A 25,551-nucleotide genomic window follows, 5' to 3' on the forward strand; every position below is an offset into this window, starting at 1 on the left:
TTTTCTTAAGGTCATTTTAGTAGAACCTAGCCACACTCAAGCTCTAAGTCCAGCTCTGCCTCTTGATATAGTGTATGTTATCTGGGTTTTGGACATGTCCTTCAAATACCAAGGGTGATCTAATGTTACATAAATGGAATTTATGCTTCTAGGGCTTTTTTAAATGCAACTTCTTTTCCAATTTCTCTTTATGCAGGATCATGTATTACATGGTGATTTAGATGTGTTTTATTTCGTTTCTAAAAATACGTAGTTTAGTATGATTTATTTGCCAAAATTGTAGTTTAGGAAACATGGTGCCATTGATGTAATCTGGATTGAACACAAGGGGAAATTGCTGGGGAAGGATGCATGTGAGGAAAGGAAATCCTCCAGCTGATTTATTGTTTAACACCCGTTACACAGGGTGCTACGATTTTCACAGGCTAATGGAAAAGGACACAATCCCTGTCCTTAACAGATCAGATATACTTAAAATTTTTTTTCACCTTCGAATGAAATCAGATGGGTTCATAATAGAAAATTTGAGCTACCGAAGTGCCCTACACTAAGAAAAATCTAAAATCCCATTTCATTTTTTGTCTTTATTTTCAAGATTTAAAATACTACATCTGGAAAGGGAGAGCCACGATCACATGTACAGAACAGGGCGAGTTCAACGTGCTAGGCTCTTGCCATCAACAGCTTAAACATGGTTTCTGGTTTTGAGGGGCAGTGGGAGTAAAACGGGGCACCCCGGAGCCCAAGGACGGAGGGGACGTGCCTGCGCCTCCGGGTCAGCTCCGGGGTCCCGGGGCCCCGCACCGCGCTCGGCCGGCCGGCCTCGGCGCATGCGCGGTCGGCTGCCTGCGCTCCGGGCGCCCCGCGGGCCGCTGTCTGCCGCCGCCCGCGGGGCCGGGGGCAGAGCGGGCGCGGGGCGCGGGGGCGCGGCGGGGCGCGGGGTGGGGCGCAGGCGTCTCCGCACACTTTCCCGGTGTCCAAACACCCTTCCCAGCAACTAACTCGGAGACCGGGGACTTCTCCGCAGGAAGAGGGTTTAGAGGCCAGGCCGGGTAGGGGTGGGGGCGCCGATCCGTGGAACTTCAAGCGCTGCGTCCTCGAGGTGCCCTGGGCCCTTGTATCACTTCCTGGGGAGTCCTGGGGCCCCGACCGTCTTTCGCTGCCCTCGGACCCTTTAATAGAACGGCCGTCGCCCTCGAGGCGGGGGTCCGGCGCGAAGTCCGCAGGGTTGCGGTGCTCAGCCCCCCTCCCCGCTCCCCAACCCGGCGGCCGTCCCGACGGAAGACCTCCGGGCGCGCGCGTGTGTGCGCGTGTGTGTGCCCGCGCGCGTGTGTGCGTGTCTCCGCGCGTGTGCCCGCCTGTGTGTGCGCGTGCGTCCGTGTGTGTCTCCGCGCGTGTGCACGGGGGCGCTCCTCCAACCTGCGGGCTCGAGGTGGGCGGGGGCACCGGGTCCCCCCTCCCCCCCGCCCCGACCCCAGGCGCCCCCGGGGACTGGCGGCCGGCGGCGGGCCGGCCGGCGCGCTGGGCATGCTCAGTCGCCGGGCGCCGGGCTCGCGAGTCGGAAGCCTGTGCGCCGCCGCCGCCGCCGCCGCCGAGCCGGCCGGGGCGCACGGAGAGCGCGCGGGACTCGCTGCAGCGGCGGCCGGGCGGCGGAGCAGCCGGGCGGGGACCCGAGCCGAGCCCCGCGCGCAGCCCCCGAGCCGGCCGCCCCCGCGCCCCCGCGCCCCCCTCCGGGCGGGGGCCGGCCGCCGGCGTCGGCGGGGCGCGGAGGAAGCGCGGCCGCAGCGTCGCCGCCTGCCCCGGCCGGGCCGCGTCCCGGAGCCGTCGGGCATGGAGCCGTGGAAGCAGTGCGCGCAGTGGCTCATCCACTGCAAGGTGCTGCCCGCCAACCACCGCGTGACCTGGGACTCGGCGCAGGTGTTCGACCTGGCGCAGACCCTCCGCGACGGGGTCCTGCTGTGCCAGCTCCTCAACAACCTGCGGGCGCACGCCATCAACCTGAAGGAGATCAACCTGAGGCCGCAGATGTCCCAGGTAGGGAGGCCCGCGCCCGCCCCCCGCAGGCAGCCGCCCCCCAGCCAGACCCCCCAGCCGGCAGCACCCCGCAGCCGGGACCTCCCCCGCCGGCAGCCCCCCCGCCCCGCGCCGGGACCCCCCCCCAGCCGGGATCCCCCAGCCGGCAGCCCCCCCAGCCGGGACCTCCCCGCCGGCAGCCCCCCCGCCCCCGCTCCGGGACCCCCCCAGCCGGGACCCCCCAGCCGGCAGCACCCCGCAGCCGGGACCTCCCCGCCGGCAGCCCCCCCGCCCCGCGCCGGGACCACCCCCCAGCCGGGATCCCCCAGCCGGCAGCCCCCCCAGCCGGGACCTCCCCGCCGGCAGCCCCCCCGCCCCCGAGCCGGGACCCCCCCAGCCGGGACCCCCCAGCCTGCAGCCCCCCCAGCCGGGACCTCCCCCGCCGGCAGCCCCCCCGCCCCCGAGCCGGGCCCCCCCCACCAGCCGGGCCCCCCCGCCGGCAGCCCCCCCCAGCCGGCTAATTTCTTTGTGTAAATGCACACATCTGGGTGCGGGGCCGGGGCCGCCTTCGCCGGGGACCTCGGCCCGACGGGCTGCGGCGCGGGGCCCTGGCCGACGCCGGGTGGGTGCGGGCGGCGCGGGGCCCCTCCTGCGGGCCTCCCGGACGGCGGCGGCGGCGACCCTCGCCGGGTGCCCGTCCCCTCCTCGGTGCGCTCGGGAGTCGCGCAACAAAAGGAGTTTGCTCCGGCCTTTCTGTCACCGCTGCTGAGGGAGACACTGAGACGATGGGGGTGACTGCGTTTAGTCTGCTCTTTGCTTTGCGGCCCGTCCCCGTGTCTTCTTGAAAGAGGAACCACGACCCGAGGGCGAGCGTAGGAAGCGCAGGGCGTTCCGGGACCGTTACGCGTGCGGCGGCGGCCCTGGGGGCGGCGGGCGGTCCCGGGAAGCCCGCGGAGCCGGCGGCCAGCTGGCAGCCGCTGTTTGTGGCGCGCCCGGCCTCCCCAGCGGCGACGGGAAACGAGAAGTTTCGCTAGAGATTGTGCTTCCTTCACCCGGTGCTCGCCCAGGTGGCCCGGTGCAGCCTAGCGCCCAGGGGCCTCCTCCAGGGGTTTCACAGACCGAACCAACTCGGACTCTGGGGGCCGTGCGCATCTGGAGGCAACTCCAAAGTCCCAGCTCCGAGGCGCAGTACTTTCGTGCTTCTGTCAGAAAGGTTCCGTGCAGAAAGATCCTAAACCCCATTCAGCACCTTTGTTTTCTCTCTGTCCTATAGAAAACCGTCCTCAATTTAAGAGGGGGGAGGAGCCCCTCCAAGACACACGTTAGTTATCACTAATCCTGAGTGATAGGGCCTCAGCTACCGGCAACTAGAGCACTGCCTTTTACAATGGAACTGACTTCATAGAGTTTAATAATGATGCATTTAAAGTTGGAGCACGCACATTCATCTTCTCTTCTTGATGTCAGCATTTCACCAGAATCCCTGTGCACCCCACGTTCTGCGTCCCTTGCTTGTCCTGTCTGCCTTCAGTCAGCTGGTTAGCAGTCCCCAAGACCGAGCAGGCTTGTAAGTGGTGAGAACCACATGAATTTAGAAGGGCTATAAATTATTTCAGACTTTCCCATAATCCCGGGTGATGATTGCTAAATCTGTGGACCCCTTCAGAGTTGTCTCGATTCTGGATATCCCGTGAAGCAGTCTAACAGACCTTTCCACTGACCTAGAAGTTGCTATTCTGAGCAACGTTCTATAGGGAGCTGCAGTTGGTTGTCCAGTTTTTACAGATCACCATTTTCCACCTGGCCTATGGTCTCAGGAGACAGTGCGGGTCAGGATGCCTTGGTCCAGCAGCAGGGAATACAGTATTGTGTGCTCTTCCTGAAACTTCAGTTTCCTGGAACCCTCAAAGCTTGTTCAATAAGTTGTTCTCAATAATCAATTTCTCTGGACAGCTGAGGATCTCTCGCTTTTAATCTTCTAACCTTTGTTTGGATGTTAACAATGGATGAAAATCTTTTCAAACGGGTTTTTGCCCTTTGTAGAAGATAGTCAATGTAACTTAATCTTTTTGATCACTGAGGAGCATCATTATAAGCATCATTAATGGAAATTGAGCACATATGTGCTCTAAGAATCCTATTCCCTACTGGGGGTCCCACAATGAACACATCAGGATCCTAGCCCTAAAGGAATTATTATACTGTGCTATCAGAGAAGCCATCAGATTATAAAGAGGTAAACAGCTGAATGACTTTCCTTAGGCTATTTTGCGTTTGAATTAATCTGTCCAGTCCTGAGCTTTCTAGTTTCAAATTCATTGCAATTTTCTCTGTAATGTCCTGTGAGGGAGGGCTCCTCTCAAAAGTGAACCCCTGAAGGCTAGTAGTTGGATATGGTGATGTCTGTCTCTGCTTCCTTCTTGGTCCTGGACCACATTGCAGAGAGGGAAGGCAGCCGAACAGCTGCTGGATAGAGGAGTTTGTATTATAGATTGTCATTAAATCCTTAAATGACACTTACTAATGGTTTCATTAAACAAGGTGACCTATTTAGCAGGCCTACAGTGTCAAGCACTTAATAGGTGTTCAGTATTAGTAAAATTATTTAAAATGTTTTTTTTCCTACTGTCATATTAATAGGTTACAATCAAAATTTTAAAATAACTGCAAAATATGTAAACCCCTTTGGGATGATATTTCTACTCCCATCTTTCTAGCTGCTTCTGGTTGGTTTTATAAGACTCCTAACCCCATCAGTGATATTCATATTGTATAGTGAATCACCTAGTAACCTAGCGAAATCCTGACCTGCTTCCCCGGGATACCAGAGAGTTGGGAGAGCTTGGTTCATGTCTCAGAGTTAAAGAATGAATCTCCCAGCAGAGTTGGCAAAGAGGTAGAAGTTTACTAAACAGAGATACAGAGAAAGCTCTCAAAAGTGAGAGGGGTCCTGACAGGGTTGCCATTGAGGGCTTGTCTTTTGTAGGAAACAGACCGGGAACTTGGTAAACTTCTTGTCAATATCAGGGTGGATTTGTCAATATCTTGTCTATAGCTAGAACAAATAAGATGGACTCCTAATTATCATAATAACAAACAAGCTGTTCTTGCAAATGTCATGAGCCCAACAAGGTGTTCCCTTCCCTCTGGTTAATATCTTCTCCATGACATTTCTCTACATCTAGGATTTCTGTGAGTCTAGTCAGGTAGCCAGTGGCATTCTTGTGCCTCTGTGGTTTGAGCAGGGACTTAATGACCTGTGTCTTTGTAGTCTGGTGAGTTTCTACTTAGTAGCCATTAAAGTGGGATACTCCCTGACATTTTGGAGCTAGGGAGCCAGGTTTATTTTTTCTGTTTTTACTGTCTTACCTGTTTTGTTGGGCTGGGCAGGAGCCTGACTCTGGGGCCTTTCCCTTATCTTTTCCTGCCTAGCCCCATCTGCCCCTAACTTGTTCTTACATTGCTAGCAGACTTTATTCTTTATTGAGGCTCCCTGCTCAGTGGGGAGTCTGCTTTTCTCTCTTCCTCTGTTCCTCCACACCTTACCACCCCTCTCCCCATGCTCTCTCTCAAATAAATCTTTTTTTTTTTTTTTTGAAGTACTACTTTAAAGGCCCTGATTTAGATTTCATTTAAAATGAATTAGAGGGGGATGCCTGGGTGGCTCAGCAGTTAAGCCTCTGCTTTCAGCCCAGGGCGTAATCCTGGAGTCCCGGGATGGAGTCCCACATCGGGCTCCCTGCATGGAGCCTGCTTCTCCCTTTGCCTGGGTCTCTGCCTCTCTCTCTCTTTCTGTGTGTCTCTTATGAATAAATAAATAAAATCTTTAAAATACAGTAAAATGAATTAGAGGTAGACATTCATCAATATTTAGTCACCCATTTAACATGTTCCTTTTATAAAGAATAAGTCTAGATGATTCATGGAAATCCAAGAAACTTGGCATCTGTATATATTGGATTTATTTTTCATCCAAAAGGTTGTTAGGTAGGATAAAAAGCACACAGGCGCTTATCTCCCAGAACTGTTTATCTGTGAGAGTTGTATCAGGAGTGCATTGTGAAAGGGCGTAGGTTATAGCCTTGATGTTGTTTTTAGTGGTTAAGGTCTCTGAATGCATATAACCAACCATAGGTCTATCAATGAGATTATTTTAATCTTAACTATTTTGTAATGGAAAATTTGTTTTAGGATGAGAGTAATACATTTGATGACTTTACTTACTACTGTGTATGGTATAAGTAAACTTTGAATTGTCTTAAAATGAATTATTCAGGCTTTCAACAAATACTTGGTTCTATGTGTCAGGCACTGTTACAGATACTGGCTTGGAGCAATACACAAAGGCCACAAAATTCCTGCCCTAAAAGGATTTATACCTTAGTGGGGGAGATGGACAACAGAGAAATAAATGACTATATAGCATGTCCTATGAGGAGACTTCAACCCCGTAAGGGACTAGAGCAAAATGTGATTGTTTCATAGAAGGTAGTCAGGAAGGGCTTCTCTGAGGTGGTGACAATTGAGTAGGGACATGAAGAGAGTAAGGGAATGCAGGAATATGGATGTTTGAAAGATTTTCGCTGGCAGAGGGAATACCAAGGGCATAGGTCTTGAGGTCAATTACATGCTGTGTACACTGGAGGAATATAGCAAGGCCACTGTGGCTGGAGGAGAGTGAGTGTAGGAAGGAGTGGCCATGGTGAAGTCAGAATATGGGAGCCAGATTTTTAAGGCTAATGTGTCCTTGTAAAGACTTTGATTTTTCACTCTGAGTGAAATGGGAGGGCTCCTGACCTTTCAAAAGGGTCACTCTGGCTGTGTGCTGAGAGTAGGTTATAGAACAGCAAGAATGGAAGCAGTCAGGCTAATACAGTCCCTCCAGCAAGAGATGAAGGCAAGATCTGACCAGAGTGATAGCAGAGCAGATGGTGAGAAATAGTTCAGTTCTGCGTATGTTTTGAAGAAAGAGTCAGCAGGACTTCTTCATGTTGGAGACCACATAGGTGTATGAGAAGAAGAGCCAAGAATGACTCCAAAATTTTGGCCTGGGAAGTTGGAAAGATGGAGTTGCCCTTACCGAGATGGGGAAGACTGGAGCAAGGATAGCTTTTGGTGGATGTCCGAAGAGAGCGGGGAGGTGTGAAACCAGCTATGTTTGAAATGCCCTGTAGACGTCTCGGTGGAGATGCTGAGCAGGCAGTGGAGAAGGTGGGTTGTAGGTGTGAATTTTGGAGTCATCAGTGTAGAAGTGGTATTTAAAATCATGAGTCCGGGTGATCTCACCTAGGGAGAAGTGTAGAAAAAAGGTCAAAGGAGTGAGCCACTGGCCTTGCCCATGTGTCAAGGGTAGAAGGATGAGAACCTATAAAGGAGTTGAGAGGGAATGGCCATGAGGCAGGAGGTGAAATCAGCAGAGTGTGGTTTCAGGAGACCAAGTGAATAAAGTTTTTCTGGGAGATAGCATTTGGGATGTCTGCTCACTCTGCTGATGGGTCAAGTAAAACGAGGATGGACTGTCAAAAATGAAATTGCTTGGTGATTTGACAGAAGCAAATTTGGTGTGTGGTGGGTAAATACCCCACTGGAGAAGAGCAGCTAGGAGAGGATCAATGCAGACAGCTATACAAGTATAGACCCGTCTCTGGGAGTATGGTGTCTGTGATGGTGGCTATTGGAAAAGACAAGAGATCTCGATAATTATTTTCTTGTCCAATAGAATTTTAATTTTATACTTACTGAAAGCTCTTTTAGTTTTAGATACATATACAAGACTGCTATATGATAAAATGTATATGTAGAAAAAATAAATATATAAGAAAATATAAAATTTCATGTGTTCCTAAAACTTCTCCCTCAGATTGCTCCTCTTCATGCCATTTCCTCTCATTGATTTCTGTTTTTTACTCTGAGCATCAAGTGTAGGTGATGCAGCATTTCTAAAAGAGTACACCACTATTGTCCTCAGGATTTCCTTCCAAGCTCTAACGTGCAGTTGGATTTTGATGCTGTTACTACTTTTTCAAAAAGGAAAAAACAAAAGAACAAAAAAACCCCTTTATTTTTGCTATATATAACTGTCCGTTTTTTTAAAAGCTAAGATTGTATTAGTTTTAGCATTAGGGTGGGCATTCCAATACGTCTACACTCCTTGCCCCCCAAACACGGGGGTGCTGTGTGAAGATGACTGGGTTATTCTGAGGAGGCAAAAAAGGCAGTCATTGTCCAAAAAGAGTGGTGTGCACAGTTACAGCTTTAGTGAATCAGTTCAAAATAATGTCCTTATTAGTCTTCTCAGGAATCAGGAACCTCTTTGCCATTTGTAAGATTATTCTCTTGAATAATCTGTCAGCGTGAGGTTAAACTTGATACCAATTGATCTTTTCATATAAAGTAGTTAAGTCCTGTTAAGGCATCTTGAGCACTTGTCCTGTAGGCATTCTTGATGACTTACCCTGGGCTCTCTGGGAACCGGAGCCTGGGATAAAGGATAAAGTGCTGAGAGGTCATTGGTGAGGTAGGATCCCATGGCTGCCAGGGTGAGCAAAGTGGGAAAGTATGGGTGGGTTGTTTCTGTTTTGTGGGTGGGGGATAAATGTATCACGTTTGTAATGCAGACACCTTTCAGTAGGGATACCAATTTCCTGGTTTTCACATACAATAGACTCTTTCCCAATTATTTTTCTTAAACTCTCTATGGTATTTGACAGGGCCTCTTCTGTTCCTTCTGAAACCCTCCCTTGGTTCCTACCGCACCGCACATTCCTCATTCTCTCCTCACTTTTACTATCCTCTCCTGTTTCTTCGCTGGTTTTTCTTTAAACATCCCATAGAAACTTGTATCGCCTCCTTCATTGTCTTTGTTCGTATTCCCTTTCCCGCGTCCTTTCAGCTCACTGTAACGTTACCTACTTTTCATACCTCGGTGGAGCCCAGATTCATACTGATAGCCTACACCTGCCTGGTGGCGTCTCTGTCTCTGTTGGTGCAACCATTTCACGGATTCCAGCGGTGACCATCACAGGATCCGAATTCACTGCAAAGCTCACCCCCAGCAGGAGGAAGGATGAGCGTGATGGGCTCACCTGGGCCTGAGCAAGGCTGCTCCTGCAGTTTAGCCAGGGGAGGAGGTGGCCGGTGACTGCCATGCCAGAGAAAGCGTGGGACACACAGGGTAGAGAAGGACAGAAAGTTGGACTTGCTGGAGAGTTGGGATGGACAAGGCTTTGGGGCCTTTCCCACGCAGTGAGAGTTAGGAGTATCTAGAATGAGCCTGTGTTTCAGGCTTGGGTAATGGGGGACTTGTGAGGGGGCGGATAGAGGACGTGCAGATTCAGAGGGAAACAGCACATTCAGTTTGGCTGTGAAGTTTGAAGCTACTGTGAGTTACTTTCTGTATTCCCTGTGTCAAGCATCCTGTTCTCTTACTACTGTTTCTTTCTGGCTTACTCAAACTCCTAAAATCCAACAATCTTTTGAACTCTTGATCCTGTCACCTCTTCACCATCTTCATGTCTTTATTTCCTTCCTCCTTGGCTTAAATACTGCAGGCATTATAATTCTGGCTTCTCTTGATTTGTGGTACTTATTTGAGTAAAGTGCAGCCCTGGTTAAGTCCTACTCCACTTACTCCTGCCTGCATCTTAGCTGTTGGATCTGTTGGAGGAAAACCTGGGACATTCAGACTGTTCTCACTTTAAATTTATGATCCTTAACCTCAGTGGGGCACCCACACTACCCAGCCATCTGATTGCATTTCTCTAGACCAGAGGTTCTCAAAGTATGTGAACCTTTAGGAGGTATATCTAACTCCTATAGTATATCTACCATAGATAGATACCTTTAGGAGTTCCATAGGTCAAAACTCTTTTTTATAATTAAGACATTATTTGCCTTTTCTTCAGTATTCTTTTTTTTAATTTTTAAAATTTATTTATGATAGTCACACACAGAGAGAGAGAGAGGCAGAGACATAGGCAGAGGGAGAAGCAGGCTCCATGCACCGGGAGCCCGATGTGGGATTCGATCCCGGGTCTCCAGGATCGCGCCCTGGGCCAAAGGCGGGCGCTAAACTGCTGCGCCACCCAGGGATCCCTTCTTCAGTATTCTCATGGTGTATAGTGAAATCTCCAAAGCCTGCATGACACTGCTCATGTCTTTGCTGTGATGGACCACGGATTATGTGCTTGTAGATATTTTAATAGTTTCTCAGTTGAGAATACTAGTATATTAAATGTTGATAGATATAATCCCCATAAACAGAAGCTGCTGGGGGTTCTCAGTGATTATTGTTTCCCCAATAATTATTATATTATTGAGATTTATTTGAGAGAGAGGCAGAGACACAGGCAGAGGGAGAAGCAGGCTCCCTGCAGGAGAGCCCAATGTGCGACTCAAGTCATGGAACTCTGGGATCATGACCTGAGCCAAAGACAGACAGATGCTCAACCACTGAGCCACCCAGGCACCCCATCCCCCAATAATTATTTTAAGAGTGTAATAAGACCCTGAGACCAAAAAGTTACAGAACTGCCCTAGACCATTTACTTTGACTCTCCCTGATGACTACTTGTACCTTGTTTTAATTTTTTTTATTTTAAAAGATTATTTATTCATGAAAGATAGAGAGGCAGAGACACAGGCAGAGGGAGAAGCAGGCTCCTTGTCGGGATCCCGATGTGGGACTTGATCCCCAACTGGGATCATACCCTGAGCCAAAGGCAGACACCCAACTGCTGAGCCACCCAGTCGTCTCCCTTCTTTTTTTTAAGTGTAGTTGACACACAATGTTACGTTAGTTTCAGATGTGTGACTTAGTAATCGCCAAGTCTACACATCACATGCTATGCTCACAAGTACAGCTAGGATCTGTCACTGTACAACATTATTACAATACCGTTGCTTATGTTCCCTATGCTGTACCTTTCATCTCATCCCTGCGACTTCTTTCATAAGCGCCGGCTTGCATCTCCCATTGCATTTCACCCATTTTGCCCATCCTCCCACCTCCCTGGTACTTTTTCTTGTTGAGTCTCCTTCACCTTTGTCTCCACTCTTCCCTCTCATCTGGTAACCTTGCTTCCTATTCTACTGAGAAAACATACTGTCAGAAAACTTCCTCAGATTCTCACCTTCTTGCGTCCGTGCCCATAGATGATGCTTTCTCTCCTGTTCATTGGGTGGATTATCAGTGCTCCTAGCGAAGGCCAGTTCCATTGTCACTCTACCCCATGCTTTCCTGTGTCACCTGTTCTCTTCTGGAGCTTACCGTTTGCGCAAATGCTGTCAGTACCCTCATTTGATTCAGAATATATTTTCACAGTAGAGTCACAAAGGCTTGCTTGAACACTGGGTGTGGTGGAGAGTGACTGAGGATTCCTAGGGTTTCTCTGAACTGCTGGGGAAGCAGTCAGGTAACTGGAGTCAGGTAATTCCTCAAAACTGGAGGTTCCTGGTGGACAAGGGGCTAAAATCCAGATTCCTTAGTAAGCCTGCAAGGACCTGTTGTCTAGTCTGCTAGAGGTGTCTGCTCCACTTCTCAAAGTTTTCTTCCACTTTGCTTCCTGTGCTTTTTGTGGCTTCTCAGATGAGCTGTGCTGTTAAATGTCCTGTCTTACTGCATGTGCCCGTGTCTCTGCTTGAAATGCCCTTACATGTGTGATTGAACATGTAGTTCAAGAGTCACCCTGGCTGATAACTTACTGCTTTGTGCCACACTGTATAGTGTGTATAGGTGGAGCGTGACCCTCCTTGCACTGTTTTTGCAATACTTTGTGTGCATTCCAGGCTGTGACCTGCGTGAGGCTGCCATGGGCTTGTTCATTTACACAGCTCCAGAAATTGATGCCAAGACTCATACATAATACATGTAAATAGCCATAAACTAAATTCATGGATGGATGAGAAATGATAACTTTTTTAACCACTTTTTCAAACATACCTATAAATTTTAATAAGATGTACTTGGCACTCTGTCATTAAAATTCAAAAACATCTGTTCATTGGGTGCCATTACTAATAATAGATAATATTACTTTACCAGTCAGCCACCTGAATGACTTTCAGAAAGTGTCTAGAACTGTATGTTGTTCTTCCTCATATCTAAAATAGGCATAATAAAAGAACCTACCCCCCTAGGGTGGCTGTGAGGACCAAATGAATTAGCTCTGTGACAGGCGCATAACAAATTCACAAATGTTGATTCTTTTTTTTTTTTTTTTAAACTATGATGATTACTACTACTTCTGCGGAAACCTACAAGGCAGAGTGTTAACGTTTTGCATGAATTATCTCCTTGTCACACTACAATGAAACCATCACTGTTACCAGCATGTGATAGCTGCTCTCCAAGGCTAAGAGGAGTGTAGTAACTTGTACTAGCAAGTGGTTCAGGGTGGAGCCAAGATCAGAATTAGAATTCTGTATAAAGCCACCTGACTTCCTTCAGCAAGACTATTGGAACATCTGAATGTGAATTGTAGTGAATCCACACCCCCCTTCTATTGTTCTCTTGCAGTCTTTGCTTAGAAGAATGTTCTCAGGTTGGTTTTGTGGTTATTTACAATAGCACCTCCATCCTAGTCACTGAGTAATAATTTTGGTTTCAGGGTATTGAATGTATCAACTGGATGATTTTATACACACATCATTTTATGCAGTGTACAATAGGAGATAGACTTCTGACAGGTATATGATGGTGAAAGGAAATAAAATTGGGTAGAAAAATGAGGAGAGTTAATGAGAGAGCAGGAGAATGAGTGTAGCTCATCCTTTTTGGCCTTTTAATGCTGTGCCTCGTTACATGTGGTCCTGCGCACAGGTTCTGTGCTCTGTTCCTGAGTGAACTCAGGAGTGCCTACATTTCCCCAGGCAGGGGAAACGTCATTGTTTTAAATAGCAGGCTTTCAAATGGTTATCTTTTTTTTCCCTTTATTATAACCATTCTTCTTGTAAATGCATGGACACCTATTATTAGCTGTTATTTAGCCTGATATATATCTTCACGCAACCCTGTTAATATAGATCCTGCATTGTGGGAAGGCCAGTCACAAGTTGGCATTTTGCCTTTCTCCAATCTTAAGTATTTAGTGGACAGAACCATGAATAGGAAAAGTAGTAGATACTTTTGGTATTCATAGAAAATTATTTTAGAATTTTGTGCTGCTATCTGAACATGCTTTCAAAATTTGTGTTGCAAGAATTGTACTCAGCCTTTGAGTTGCTTGCTTAACAGGAAGCCAGCAGGATATGCTGCTCACATGGGAGTTCTCTAAAGGGTCAATTAATATGGAATAGTCAATGAAACACTTGATACTCACCTTCCATGATTTTTCAAAGTGCTTGCCTTAAAATAGATCAGTAACAGCTGGCTTGAATAAACAGCATCATGCCTCTGTGCCCACTAATGTCAGCCTTTTCCTGGGAGCATGGGGCAATATGGTTTAATGAAAAGGCTTCAGGCCAGGAGTCAGGGGACCTGAGAAGCTCAGCTGTGTCTCTAACATGAGGCCTTACCAAATACCTGCTTTTGTCTCTGCCTTCCATGCTTATAGCAATAATAGCAAATACTGACATACCAGTAATATGCTGAATAGCAGCTAAAATTTTTTACGCATATTTACAGCTCATTAAGGAGGCATTATGGTTGCATGAAGAGGGCTTTGGGACGAGTCAGATATATTTGAATCCCAGCTCTGGCGAACTTGATGACTTTGGGGAAAATTACTTGTTGCGTCTCAATTTCTGCATAGGCAAAAAATTGTAATACCTACTTTGCAGGATTGTGGTGAGAATTAAATAATATTTGTAAAATGCTTGGGGCATAGTAGGTACTCAGCAAGATTTTATTTCCTTCCTCTTCTCCCACATCCTTGATCCTCATGAGTCTAAGAGCCAGGAAGAACAAGATCTTATCACTGCTCTACAGAGAAGGAAATGGAGGTGTGCACTGGCTAAAGGACTTTGTTCAAGGTCACACAGACAGGAAGTGGTGAAGACAGGACTTGAATCCAGTTGTCCTAATTCCAAATGCTGTGAAGTTTCCCATTCCTGCTACCAAGCTGAGTGCTTGGATGGTGAATTGTGTGAGGAAATTACTGGGAATATGTTTGGGAAAAGCCAGGCCTGCCCTGCAAGTACAGAATGACTTTGTAATTCCTTGTACTGAAATTTACTGTATTTCAAATAGAAATGCCTAAACTAATGAAATCGGTTTACATTTATTTTAGACTCTGATGATCTAGTTCATGGATTATTTGCTTTTTGTTAATTTCTTAGCAGCTCCACTTTCTATTTCATTCTATTTTTACAAGAATTTGTGCTTATGAGTTCATTAAGTCATCAATTTGTCTACTATATATTAGGTTTTACAGTAGATACTGAGGATTCAAAGGTAAATAAAACTCAGTCCCTGACCCAGTGTGGCTTTTAGTCTACACAGCCTGGATTTTGCTTCAGAAATGCTTTTATAAAACCAGAGGATGGGGAGGGAGACTACAGTTAGAGTGAATGAGCATGGCAAATGCTTGGTCCCGGGTAATGCATTTTTGGATGCATTGGTAATTTTGCTGACTTGCAGTGTATGACATGTGCATGGGTCAAGGTATTTCTGTCCTTTCCATAGATATCTGTCTAGAATCTTCTATGTGCAGGGCACTGGAGTCCTAAAGATAAATTATAGGAACTTTCTGCATTTATGGGGCAGGAAGAAAGCAGATTTAGCCCGAGTCAGGTTTTTTTTTTTTTTTTTTGCAAAATGCAGAACGGAAGTAAGTCATTGGATGCTACGAGGCAGGTGCAAAAGTGCACATAGCTGGGTGAGCGAGATGACACCAGGAAGAGGATAGAGGCATGAGTGGTTACAGGAGAGGAAGAAGGCTTGAGAAAGAAACTGGGTGGGGAGAGAGAGTGTGTGTGAGATGAAGAATGTGCAAAGACATTCAGATCTCAGTGATGTCCCCAACAGGACAGTTATTCTGAGCAGTGATGAAATACTCTCCCTGACATTAATATTGGAATATGGCCATGGCATTTGGCACGAAGATGTTAAGTTACATGACTTTGGTGAGTGGCCTGTGATATCCGATGATGGACTATTCTTTTGAGGATATTAACCATTGTGGGAGCAGAGACCATATAGAGAGTCAGACTACATAACGGGGATGTAACGTAACAGTGTCTAAGGCCTGTTCTCTTTCTGCCTCTAACCTCCTGACTTGCCACCTCTCACTCCCTCCCACCTACCTAACCATTCATGGTCTTCCTTGTGCTACTTGTTGACTGATACTTCTCCTTTCCTTGGTCTGTTTGTTCTTGGCTGCATACTCCTGAGTCCTGCTCGGATATGTGGTCAGATTTTCTACATTCATCCCCAGTTCCTTCACCTGCTGTGACATTGGATGGGCCGGCCACCCCTGCCCTACAGTACCATCCTCCACAGGCTTTCCCACTCTTGCTTCTGAGCTGAAGAGAGCTGTTGGAGAAGCTCACTCACCAGCCTGCTTTTACTGCCCAGCTTCACTTTAGCTGGCCACTGTGTTCATCACCTCTTTGCAGTGCCTCCTGTCACCCTCTTGGCATCTTATTCCCCGAGTCAGACTCCAGCTCTGTAAATCCCAGACAGAGTCCCCAGCTTTGCTGCCGTCCTTGCAAGTTCACTTAGATTTTATCATTACTACCCCATCCTCCTCAGTCTTGCCCTTAATCTGTCCCATCTACCCTCCATGGTGGTGACCACTGTTACTGTTTCTAGAAATAGCAACTGTCCCAGACTTTACAAGGTGTGCATCAATATGCACATGTTTTTGTTGCTTTCTTGGAGAGCTTTGGGTCTTGAAGAGAATATTTAATAAATTAGAAGCCCAGAGAGAACCAAGTGTTATGAAAACTTTGATTCTGAGAAGTTGGACACTATACACTAGAGGTATTCTTTTTGGTTTGTGGCCTCCAGAGCCCAGGGGTGTGCTTGAGTGAACGTCCACCAGTGAACCAGAAACCAGAAAGTCCCCCTTTTCAGTTCCCTGTGGCAACAGGCTGCCTGCCCCTTTTGCAGCCAGCTTGGAGCATCTGTTTTTTACAAGCTTTTTTTGGGGGGTGGAGGGCGGCGGGTGTGGGTAATGTTATCATTCAGGTAAGACAACTTTCCTTAATCGTGTGTGCAGTGCTTGACAGAGAAAGGATAGTTCTGTCACACTGATACTCCAAAATGTAGATTTAGCAGAAAGTTATTAAATTCCCTGGCATTTGACCTTCAAATATGAGAGAGCATTTGTTGGCTAAAGAAAGTTAGTAAGCTTAGGCCACAGTCAGCCACACAAGAAGTGCTTGATATTATTTATGATGAGAGTACTTGAAAATAGAGCCTTGTGTTTTCCCATAAACTGTACTTGGGGATTCAGTAGAATGTCGCATTTATCCTCATGAGGAGGAAGCAGGGAATCTTTGGAGTTCAGAATGAGCGCTCACATGAAAGATCTGGGTGCTTCCAGAGACCCCATTTAAGGAGAGAATGTGTCATAATTGCCGTTAACATCAGTTTCATTTCTGTAAGTTCTAAAATGTGAAGTTGGACTCTTAGGAGGGTTTATGTGGTGGCTCTGATAGTTAAATCCTTATTGAATTCTCAGTCTTTCTGATTGAGACCTGATCAGATCTCAGTCTGATTTAATGACCTTAGCAAAGAGAAGAGTAATTAGAAACTTGGTAAAGGATGTAATTTTTTCCATGTTTAATAAATGGTTCACCAGTTTTCAGTGATGCATATAAATTAATTTCTCACCTATCTAGCTAGCCCTAAGCTATTCGGTAAGCTTACCTTTTTGGGAATTACCTAAAGCCTTGCTGGGCTTTATATAAAATAAAGCTAAATGAAAAAATACATTTAATAATAGCATCATCTCTTTATAGAAGAGAGAAAATAATTTTCTATATTCCATGTAAATGCAATAAGCTAAACTTCTTTTACACTAACCATTAGAGAGTTCTTAGATTCTGACTTAAGGACTTTTCCCATAAACTCATGAGGCAGCATTGTGTAGTTGAAAGCACCTGGGCCTTGAATATATTAACCTGGCTTTGGATCCTCGCTATGGCACTTAATAATCTTGGGTACCTTGGGCATTCTGCTCTTGGGTTTCCACATTTATAAAATACCTATATGTAATGTTGAAGGGATGAAATTAATTGCAGTAATGCATATTTGATATTTGGCACTTAGTAGGTACTCAGTAAATGTGCCAATCCTTTCCCTTAAGCCTATTTTTTAAATCCAGGGAGATGACAAATTGCAAGTTAAGATGAGAAAGAGGGACAGCTGGAAGTGAAATTGACAATAGTTAAACAACCCTATTAAACCATGGACTCAAAAACTCAAAAAAAAATTAATCTTGAATTATGGAGAATGCTGCCGAACTAATCAACATACTACACTACGCTCTGGGGAAGAATAGGTCCTGTTTAAATGGACCAGTATAGCTACTGATTGTATCGTTCAAAGAGTCATACAGTTATGGAGCTGGAAAAGTCCTTAGAGGTAACTGTAGCTCAGCTCCTTGGTTTTAAAAGTGGGCAGCCTGAGCTCTCTGATACATGCAGTGATTTGCCCAAGGTTACTTGGTTTCCTGAGTAAGCGTACATTACTTTTCTCACAACAGAATACTTAAGACTCAAGTCCTCAAGAGAAGTTAAATCCTATTAGTCCTTAAAATTTGGGGAAAATTGGGCAGCCCAGGTGGCTCCACGGTTTAGCGCCTCCTTCAGCCCAGGGCATGATCCTGGAGATCCAGGATCGAGTCCCATGTCGGGCTCCCTGTGTGGAGCCTGCTTCTCCCTCTGCCTGTGTCTCTGCCTCTCTCTCTCTCTCTCGCTCTCTCATGAATAAATAAAATCTTTAAAAAAATTTTTAGGGAAAATTGGAAAACGATGGAGTTCAGAATTTTTCCTGTGAAGTACTTCTTATAGAGGCCTTGCTCTCTTGCCTTCAACTCTCCATCCTTTCCTGTCTACCTTGGCTCTATCCATCCATCCCTTGGATACAGTAGTATCAGGGAATCTGTGGGAATAGGATACAAAGTGTCAGAATTTGAAGCTCAAAGTCTGGGGACAATGGACAAAACATTGAAAAAATGATTACAGTTGACTCTTAACAACATGGGGCTTAGGTATACTGACTTGCTGTGCATTTGAAAATCTGTGTACGATTTGTGACTTCCCAAAAACTTAACCACTAATAGCCTGCTGTTAATCAGAAGCCCTGCTAATAACTGTTGATAAACACATATTTTATATATGTATTATACTGTATTCTTAAAGAATAGAAGAATGCCAGATTTTGTGTCCCTCATCTTAATCACAGGATGCAAAATACATACATATGTGCGTGTGTGATGTATGTATATATGTATATGTATGAATGTATATACAATTCATACCTTGCCAGTTTTCTTGTAACAACAGGCAGCATGGTATATTGAAAGAACATGGACTTTAGCATCAGACAGGCCTGTGTTCAAATCCCATCCCACTAGATGAGCAACTGCAGGCAAATCCCTTAGTCTCTCAGCATCTTAGTTTCCTTGCTTGTGAAATAGGGATAGTTCTTCCTGCATAGTGTTGTGGAGAGCAAGTGAACTCAGGCTAAATGTCTAGCATAGCCCCGGGCATATGGTAGGTACTTCGTGATAATTTGGGACCCTTTCCTTCTCCCGCCTCATCTAATCTTTCCATGGTATAGGGCTTTTCCCACAGTCCTTTGGGAATGATAACATTCTGTTTTGGCAAATTTTCTCTTCTGTTGTATTCTTTCTGCTGATGTTTTATTTAGGGTAATAGAATCTAAAGGCCTTAGAATATGATGACTTTATTCTTTTTAAAGATTTTATTTTTGGGATCCCTGGGTGGCGCAGCGGTTTGGTGCCTGCCTTTGGCCCAGGGTGCGATCCTGGAGACCCGGGATCGAATCCCACGTCGGGCTCCTGGTGCATGGAGCCTGCTTCTCCCTCTGCCTGTGTCTCTGCCTCTCTCTCTCTCGCTCTCTGTGTGACTATCATAAATAAAAATTTATTTAAAAAAAAGATTTTATTTTTATTGATTCATCAGACAGACAGAGACACAGGCAGAGGGAGAAGCAGGCTCCCTGTGGAGAGCCCAGCGTCGGACTCGATCCCAGGACCCAGGGATCACGCCCTGAGCTGAAGGCAGATGCTTAACCACTAAGTCACCCAGGTGCCCTGACTATTATGACTTTAAAAGTGATTTAGTTTCCATAGTTATATTTACCTGTTGACAACTGTGATATAGTAAAAGAGAAAACAATCTACCAGGAATCGGGAGATTTGCATTCAAATCGTGGCTATATCACTAATTAGCTTTGTGATCTCTGAGGCTCTGTTAGCTCAGTTTCTCTGAACCTTCATTTTCTCCTTGATAACCAGGGGTTGGCTTTGCATACTGAAAAGAACGTGGGCTTTACAGTTAAAATTTAGGGTGTACTACTAATAAGCTGTATGATCTAGGGCAGACTCTTTCACTTCTCTCTGTTACCTTAGTGGCCTCCAGAGAATAACACTGTCTATACTTTAGGTTCTCATGAGGATTGGACGACATAAAGTATGATGAGTTCCTGCCTCTCAGGTTTGTACATTGTGAACTCTTAATCAGCAAGTGGCAATAAGTCCTTTCACTAAATATGATTATGGTTAGTATTAGTAATGCTTGTTTCCATAGAGAGTTGAGAGATTCACTAAGCATAATTATTATAGCTGAATTTTAGGAAAGATTCAGTAATTTTCTCAGGATCATGTTGGCAATGATAATGGAATAGTATGCAGCTGTGAAAATAATGAATAGTCCCCTTGATATGCTCCCTGTTTATAGAGTCACTTGGATTACTTCCAGTTCTTTTATAGATAGCTTGACAGTAAATGTCCTTGTATGTATTATTCCCCATCTTTGGGTTATGGCTTTCAACTTTATTTTCAAAGTGAATCTTCTAGGTCAAAGGTCATAAACATTTTGCAGCTCTTGTTAATATGCTGGCCGATGGTTTGCAGAAAAGTATTTCTAATTGTCATAAGAGCAAATTTCTAAAGTTTTGGTCAAATACAAAGACTTTGGTATCATTTAGGTTTGATTCTTATTTATTTGCTGAATGACTTTGAGCAAATTAACCTCATTAAATCTGTTTTCTCATCTGTAAATTGGGATGTAAGTAGCCACCTCACAGTGTCTGCCAAGTACTTAGTTGGTGCCAAGTATTTACTGCTCAGCCTTCACTGTCTTTCTTGAATCCATCTGTGCTCCCCAACCTCCATCACTTGGCCCACTGCCTCCTAATTGTGTATATTCTACTTTTTTGCCACTGCATTCTCCCAATTGCGTTTTCAGTAATCTTAACATACACACACCCATTCCCATCATGTGAACTTTTTGTAACTTTTAGAGTGCTTCCTTATCTCTGAGGGTAAAGAAGGCCCTTTGAGATCTGACCTTACTGTCCTCTCCAGCTTCAAAGCTCTTCTCTCTTGCTCATTCTGCTGCAGCCATGTTGGATATTTTTCTATTCCCAGAATTTGTCACCCTATCTTTTCCCTCTAGACTTGGAACTTGCTGTTTTGCCTGTTTCTTGGTTTTCAAATTCTCCATTTATTATGGCTTAGCATCCTTAGAGGTATTTGTTTCAGAAATTGATATTCATGCTACACCTAAGTCTCATGATGGCAGAGACCACATAGATTTATCCACTGCTGAATTCCTGGGGATGGGCACAATGCCCAGCACATAGTGCTCAATAAATTTTTGGGAATGTATAAATAAATATAATAGTAACTTAATAATAGGTACAGAATAACTTATTAGCAATTAACATAGGAAAGAATTTTAGGTATAGTTTGTTAAAAGCCTTTGTGACTTCAAATTACTTTGAAATTAAATATCAAAATCAAAGTGTTTTCCAAGGATTTTTTAAAAACCTAAATGTTTTATAATTTAGATCCTGTCTCTCTCTCTCTTTTTTTTTTTTTGTAAGATCTTGCCTACTTTTTTCTTATATAATCTTCTATATTAATGAGGGCAAGTCTGAAGAGAAGAGGGCAAATACTTACAGCAAGCATAGTTTAGCATCAAGTAGTCTTTCATCTTTGCCAACACCCTTCATCCAAGACCTATAATAACATTACCTGAACCATCCAGAAGGCTGGGCAGAGAATCCTCGTAACCCAAATTGCAGTAGTACTTAATGATGAAGATGAGCATTCCTAAAAGATTAGATTATGCCCAATACGTTTCCTGGCACTTGAGAACTCCAGCCATTTTGGTTTGCATTTCCCAGACATGTAACCTATTTTGTATTACATTGTTAGCCTCCGCAAGTTCAAAACTGTGTTTTATTCATTCGAGGTGAGTTCATTTTTTCCACTCACTATCCAAACAGTTGTTGAACTCCTGCTGTATTCAAAGCTCTTATTAGGCACTGAAGATCTAATGAGCTGACATTATAAGAGCAATACATTTTGGAGGACAAACTCTTTCCTCATACTTCATGTTTCCCTATGGACGAACTTTTGTTGAAGGATTAGAGTAATACCTGGGTATATGACTCAGCTTCTTCTGGGTGTTTTCTCTGAGCCCCTACTTACTTGCAGAGAGTGTGGTTGTTGTCTGGTGGATTCTCTGCTTAACCTACCAACTTAGGTAGGTTAAGCAGAGCAGATTCTGCCTTCAAGGGGGAGGCCTACAATCCCCCCCCCAACTCCAACCCCACTACAGGAGATGGGGCAGGAAACGGAAATGTGGAGGGGAACAAAGGAGAGTTGTCATCTGTAAGCCACATTTTCCGGTATATATTGGTGTTTTTCAATGAAAAGTTCACGTCTTCATCTGATTTCTGTATCTGTTGCTCATTGGGTTTCTCACTCAGTAGGAAGAAGAGCATTTACTACTTTGACCCTTAGGGACCAGGAAGCTTATTGTGGTCTAGTCCATAGGCAGGTGGATTAACCAGGGCACAGTTGTTTGTGATGGGCACTCAGGCCTTAGCAAGTGCAGGGTGCACTGATCCTAGCTGGGTTTTGTGGGTGGCCTGAGGCACTTAAACTTTGTATTTTGTGGGTTCTGCTTGGATTGGTGCTTTAGGTGAGGCTGAGGAAGGTGTTGATCTTTTTAGTCATTTGGGGTAGACTAGCATTTTCTGCTTTTGTGTATTTTAGCCAAAATTCCTGGCCAGAACTTTGTACTGCAAAAGTGACCATGTTTCAAGAATGCTGTTGTGTGAGGTTCCTCCTTTAAATTGTGTAAATGAGGACAAGGTAGGAAGTGATAAATTGGCTTTACCACATTCAGTTAATTTTATTCCAGGCCAAAGGAAGGCCCTGGAGGGATGAATCTTATGTAATTGTGTAGTTTATCTAAGATCTTTATAGACCACCAATCATACGCAGACCAAGAAAGCACCCTCTCTGCAGAGAGACTGTCTCAAAGTCAAGCAGATGAAGGAACAGAGCTACTTACTGCCTCAGGGCATAGAAGCATTACTTTAATACTCCCATCAGAAGCTCCTCTGCACTGAAACAGGAGTTATATTTGCTCTGGATCTGTTGATTTCTCTAAGTTCAGGCCATCCTAGAACTGTGGCTTCATGTATAGAAGAGTGGTAGATTTTATTATGAAAAAATAAAAAAGGAATGAGAGCCTCTTTATTTAAGAAGTTCTTGGGTTTAGATAGACAAATGAGTCTGTGAAATGTGAACCCAAACATGAAGAAGATGATTTTAAGGCCTGTGTCTGCAAATGCTCAGATTCTAGAGATCAGGTTTTTTTTTTTTTTTTTTAATTTTTAATTTTTTTTCTTTTTGGATTTTATTTATTTGAGAAAGTGAGTTGGAGCCTGAGCCAGGGGAGCGGCTGGAGGCAGAGGCAGAGGGAGAGGGAGAAGTAGGCTTCCTGCTGAGCAGGGAGGCCCCATGAAGGGCTTCATACAGCTAGCTCCCTTGAGATCAGGACCTGAGCTGAAGGCAGACACTTAACCCATTGAGCCAGCCACCCAGGTGCCCCCAGGTGTTGTTTTTGTTGTTAAAAAAAAAATTTTTTTTAAAGGAAATCAAGACGGAACTAGAGTGGTTTGGAGAAATATTGGTCTTCTGAAAAGAGCAGTGGCAGACTGAAAAGACTAAGCCAAGAGAAAGGTTCAGATATGTGAGATATGAAAGGAAAAGGAGATTCATTCTTGTAGTACTACTCAGAAAGGGTAAAGGGCTTATAGAAATACAGCAAAGGATCTGGAAGTTTTTCACAAAAAAATCCAGGAAATTGCAAAGTGCCCCTTTAAAGATTCAGCTAGAATTTGAAGTAGGAACAGCTTGGAAACTTGCATCCTGTGTACTGCATAAGGATTTTTGCCAGTAGAGATTGAAATGCAGTGGACTTTCTTTTCGCTGTGGAGCCTGGCCATTGTTAACGTGTGCCTCGAGAAGGCACCTTCTTTTAGTATAAAGTGTTTTCCTGTACCACTGGGCTTGTGGTGGTGGCCCTGGGATAGTAGTACCAACCAGTAACAGAGAATTTGCATTTAAGAGGGAAAGCCCTGAGATAGAAGCATAGAATACTGATGAGTTTACTGAATTTCAAGGTGACGAGTTGCTGTCATTAGACAAACAGGTATCACCTGTACCCTGAAAGCTCATGCCCAGGTTCTTCATGCAGCTGGACTTGCAAGGGAAGGCCTGGGAAAGGAGGCACATTCTAGGTTAGATGTGGCCCAGTGGGAGTCATGTCCTACCTGGGGTTATCTAACTTGGGAAGCTAGTTGTTCATTTCCCCCCTGCAACTATGATCATTCAAAGGTCGAAGAGAAGAGGACCCTCTGAGTCTTTCTAAAAAGAAAATTGGATTGGCACAGAAAAATTTAATGTGAGGGGTTAAGTCCTACTCCTGGTAAAAGTAAGGTACTGAGGACCTGGTCATAAAAGCATACAGGGATTCTGTGTCTGGAGATGTCCATGCAAAGTGTAGGTCCTCACAGGCCACCAGGGGCATGGGTTTTAGAAAGAATGGGGAACAGATCTGGAATCACTTGTTCAGATAGAACAAATGTGAGGACTAAAGGATAATCTTCCTTAGAAGATAGTCCTCGTAGCCCACAGCAATCACACAGAAATGGTGGTTGCAACATATGCTATGGCGCCAGACTAAGCACTCCTGATTATGAAAGCTTGTGGAGGTGCTGTTGACTTTACCAGGCACCGTACATGTTCAGCACCCGAGTGCCAGGAAGATGGGCCTCAGAGGGGAACTGGAAGATCAGAAGTTTTGAATATGCAAGTGTGGAAAGAAAGAGTCTGTAGTTACGGCCTGAGGGGACTGGGGCTGCTACCCTTGCAAAGTGATAAATTTGGAAGAAGGCAGTGATAACCTCAGTGCCGCTCTTTGAGAGAGAAGACACTATGCATAATTGGATTGTCCATCTAGTGTGCAAGCGCATAGGGCCAAAATTAACCTGCTTGGAGGTGTACCCAAGCTGAGGGTTTTTATTTATTTACTGAAATTGTGGCAAAAGATACATAACCTCAAACTTACCATTTTAATCCTTTAACTGTACAGTTCTGTGGCATTAAAGACCTTCACATTGTTGTGCAACCATAACCACCATCCATCCTCAGAACTTTTTCTTCTTCCCCAATTGAAACTCCTCTGTACCCGTTACACAACAAGCCCCCCCACACCCCTGGCCCCTGCCCCAGTCCTTGGCAACTCCCATTTATTTTCTGCCTTTCTGAATTTGACTATTCTGGGTCCCTCATGTAAGTAGAATCGTACAATGTTTGTACTTTTGTGACGGGCTGATTTCACTTAGCATAGTATCCTTAAAATCCATCCGTGTTTTAACATTTCCTTTTTCAATGCTAATCCATTGTATACACACCACATTTTTAAAATCCATTTATCTATCAAGTGGTACAATTATGGGCATCCTGGCAAAAGGTTGTGGCCTTTTTTTGTTGACCCTCCCATTTTTCGGATGCCCTGGAGTTTCTGCCAGTGTCTTTAGAAGCATGTAAGTGAGTCTTGATTATGCCAAGTTCTGGAAACACTTTTGCTTGGGGTAGCTGCTCCAAGGCCTGAGGATTGACTTTTCTTTTCAGTTTGATATGTGTGGGGCCAGTGACTTTGGCTCTTCAGAAATGGGGGCAAATCAAGGAAGAAGGGACATGAAGCTGAATCAGTGTCAGATGCCCCAAGGGGAGTAGATTCTCTGATTGAATACCCAATATGTTGGGCACTCTTGAGGTCATCAAAGCTACTTCCCTGCTATGGGACGCCTGAGATATTTGAGATATTTGAGCACCTCATGGTCTCAGTGCTATGAGATAATCATACACAAATGCTCTGGGTTTATCTAAACAGGAAACATGGAAGAAAAGAGCAGCCATTTCTGGCCTGGGCGCATCCCCGGGCTGGAACTCACCACTTGAAGTACAGGGATTGCTCTTCCCTCCATGCCTGCTTCCTCTTTTCTTTCTCCTGTTCCTTCCCTGTCCTAACCACAAG

At 45.2% G+C, this 25,551-nt stretch overlaps 1 protein-coding gene across 4 annotated transcripts in view; it reads left to right on the plus strand.

Annotated features, from left to right (window-relative positions):
• Nucleotides 1-1,775: 1,775 nt before the first annotated feature.
• The window catches only part of VAV3 (vav guanine nucleotide exchange factor 3), a 352,116-nt gene continuing 328,340 nt past the window's right edge, over nucleotides 1,776-25,551 (plus strand). For 2 of the 4 annotated variants that reach the window (XM_038541164.1, XM_038541165.1), the window contains exon 1: nucleotides 1,777-2,034. In XM_038541164.1, coding sequence (XP_038397092.1) covers nucleotides 1,831-2,034 — 204 coding nt within the window. In that variant the 5' untranslated portion in view covers nucleotides 1,777-1,830. Of the gene's footprint in view, nucleotides 2,035-14,974; nucleotides 15,076-25,551 lie in introns of those variants that run through there. The other 2 variants (XM_038541166.1, XM_038541167.1) reach the window with 2 other exon arrangements.

This window comes from Canis lupus, chromosome 6 (genome assembly GCF_011100685.1).
Source record: "Canis lupus familiaris isolate Mischka breed German Shepherd chromosome 6, alternate assembly UU_Cfam_GSD_1.0, whole genome shotgun sequence".
Classification (NCBI taxonomy): Eukaryota; Metazoa; Chordata; class Mammalia; order Carnivora; family Canidae; genus Canis; species Canis lupus.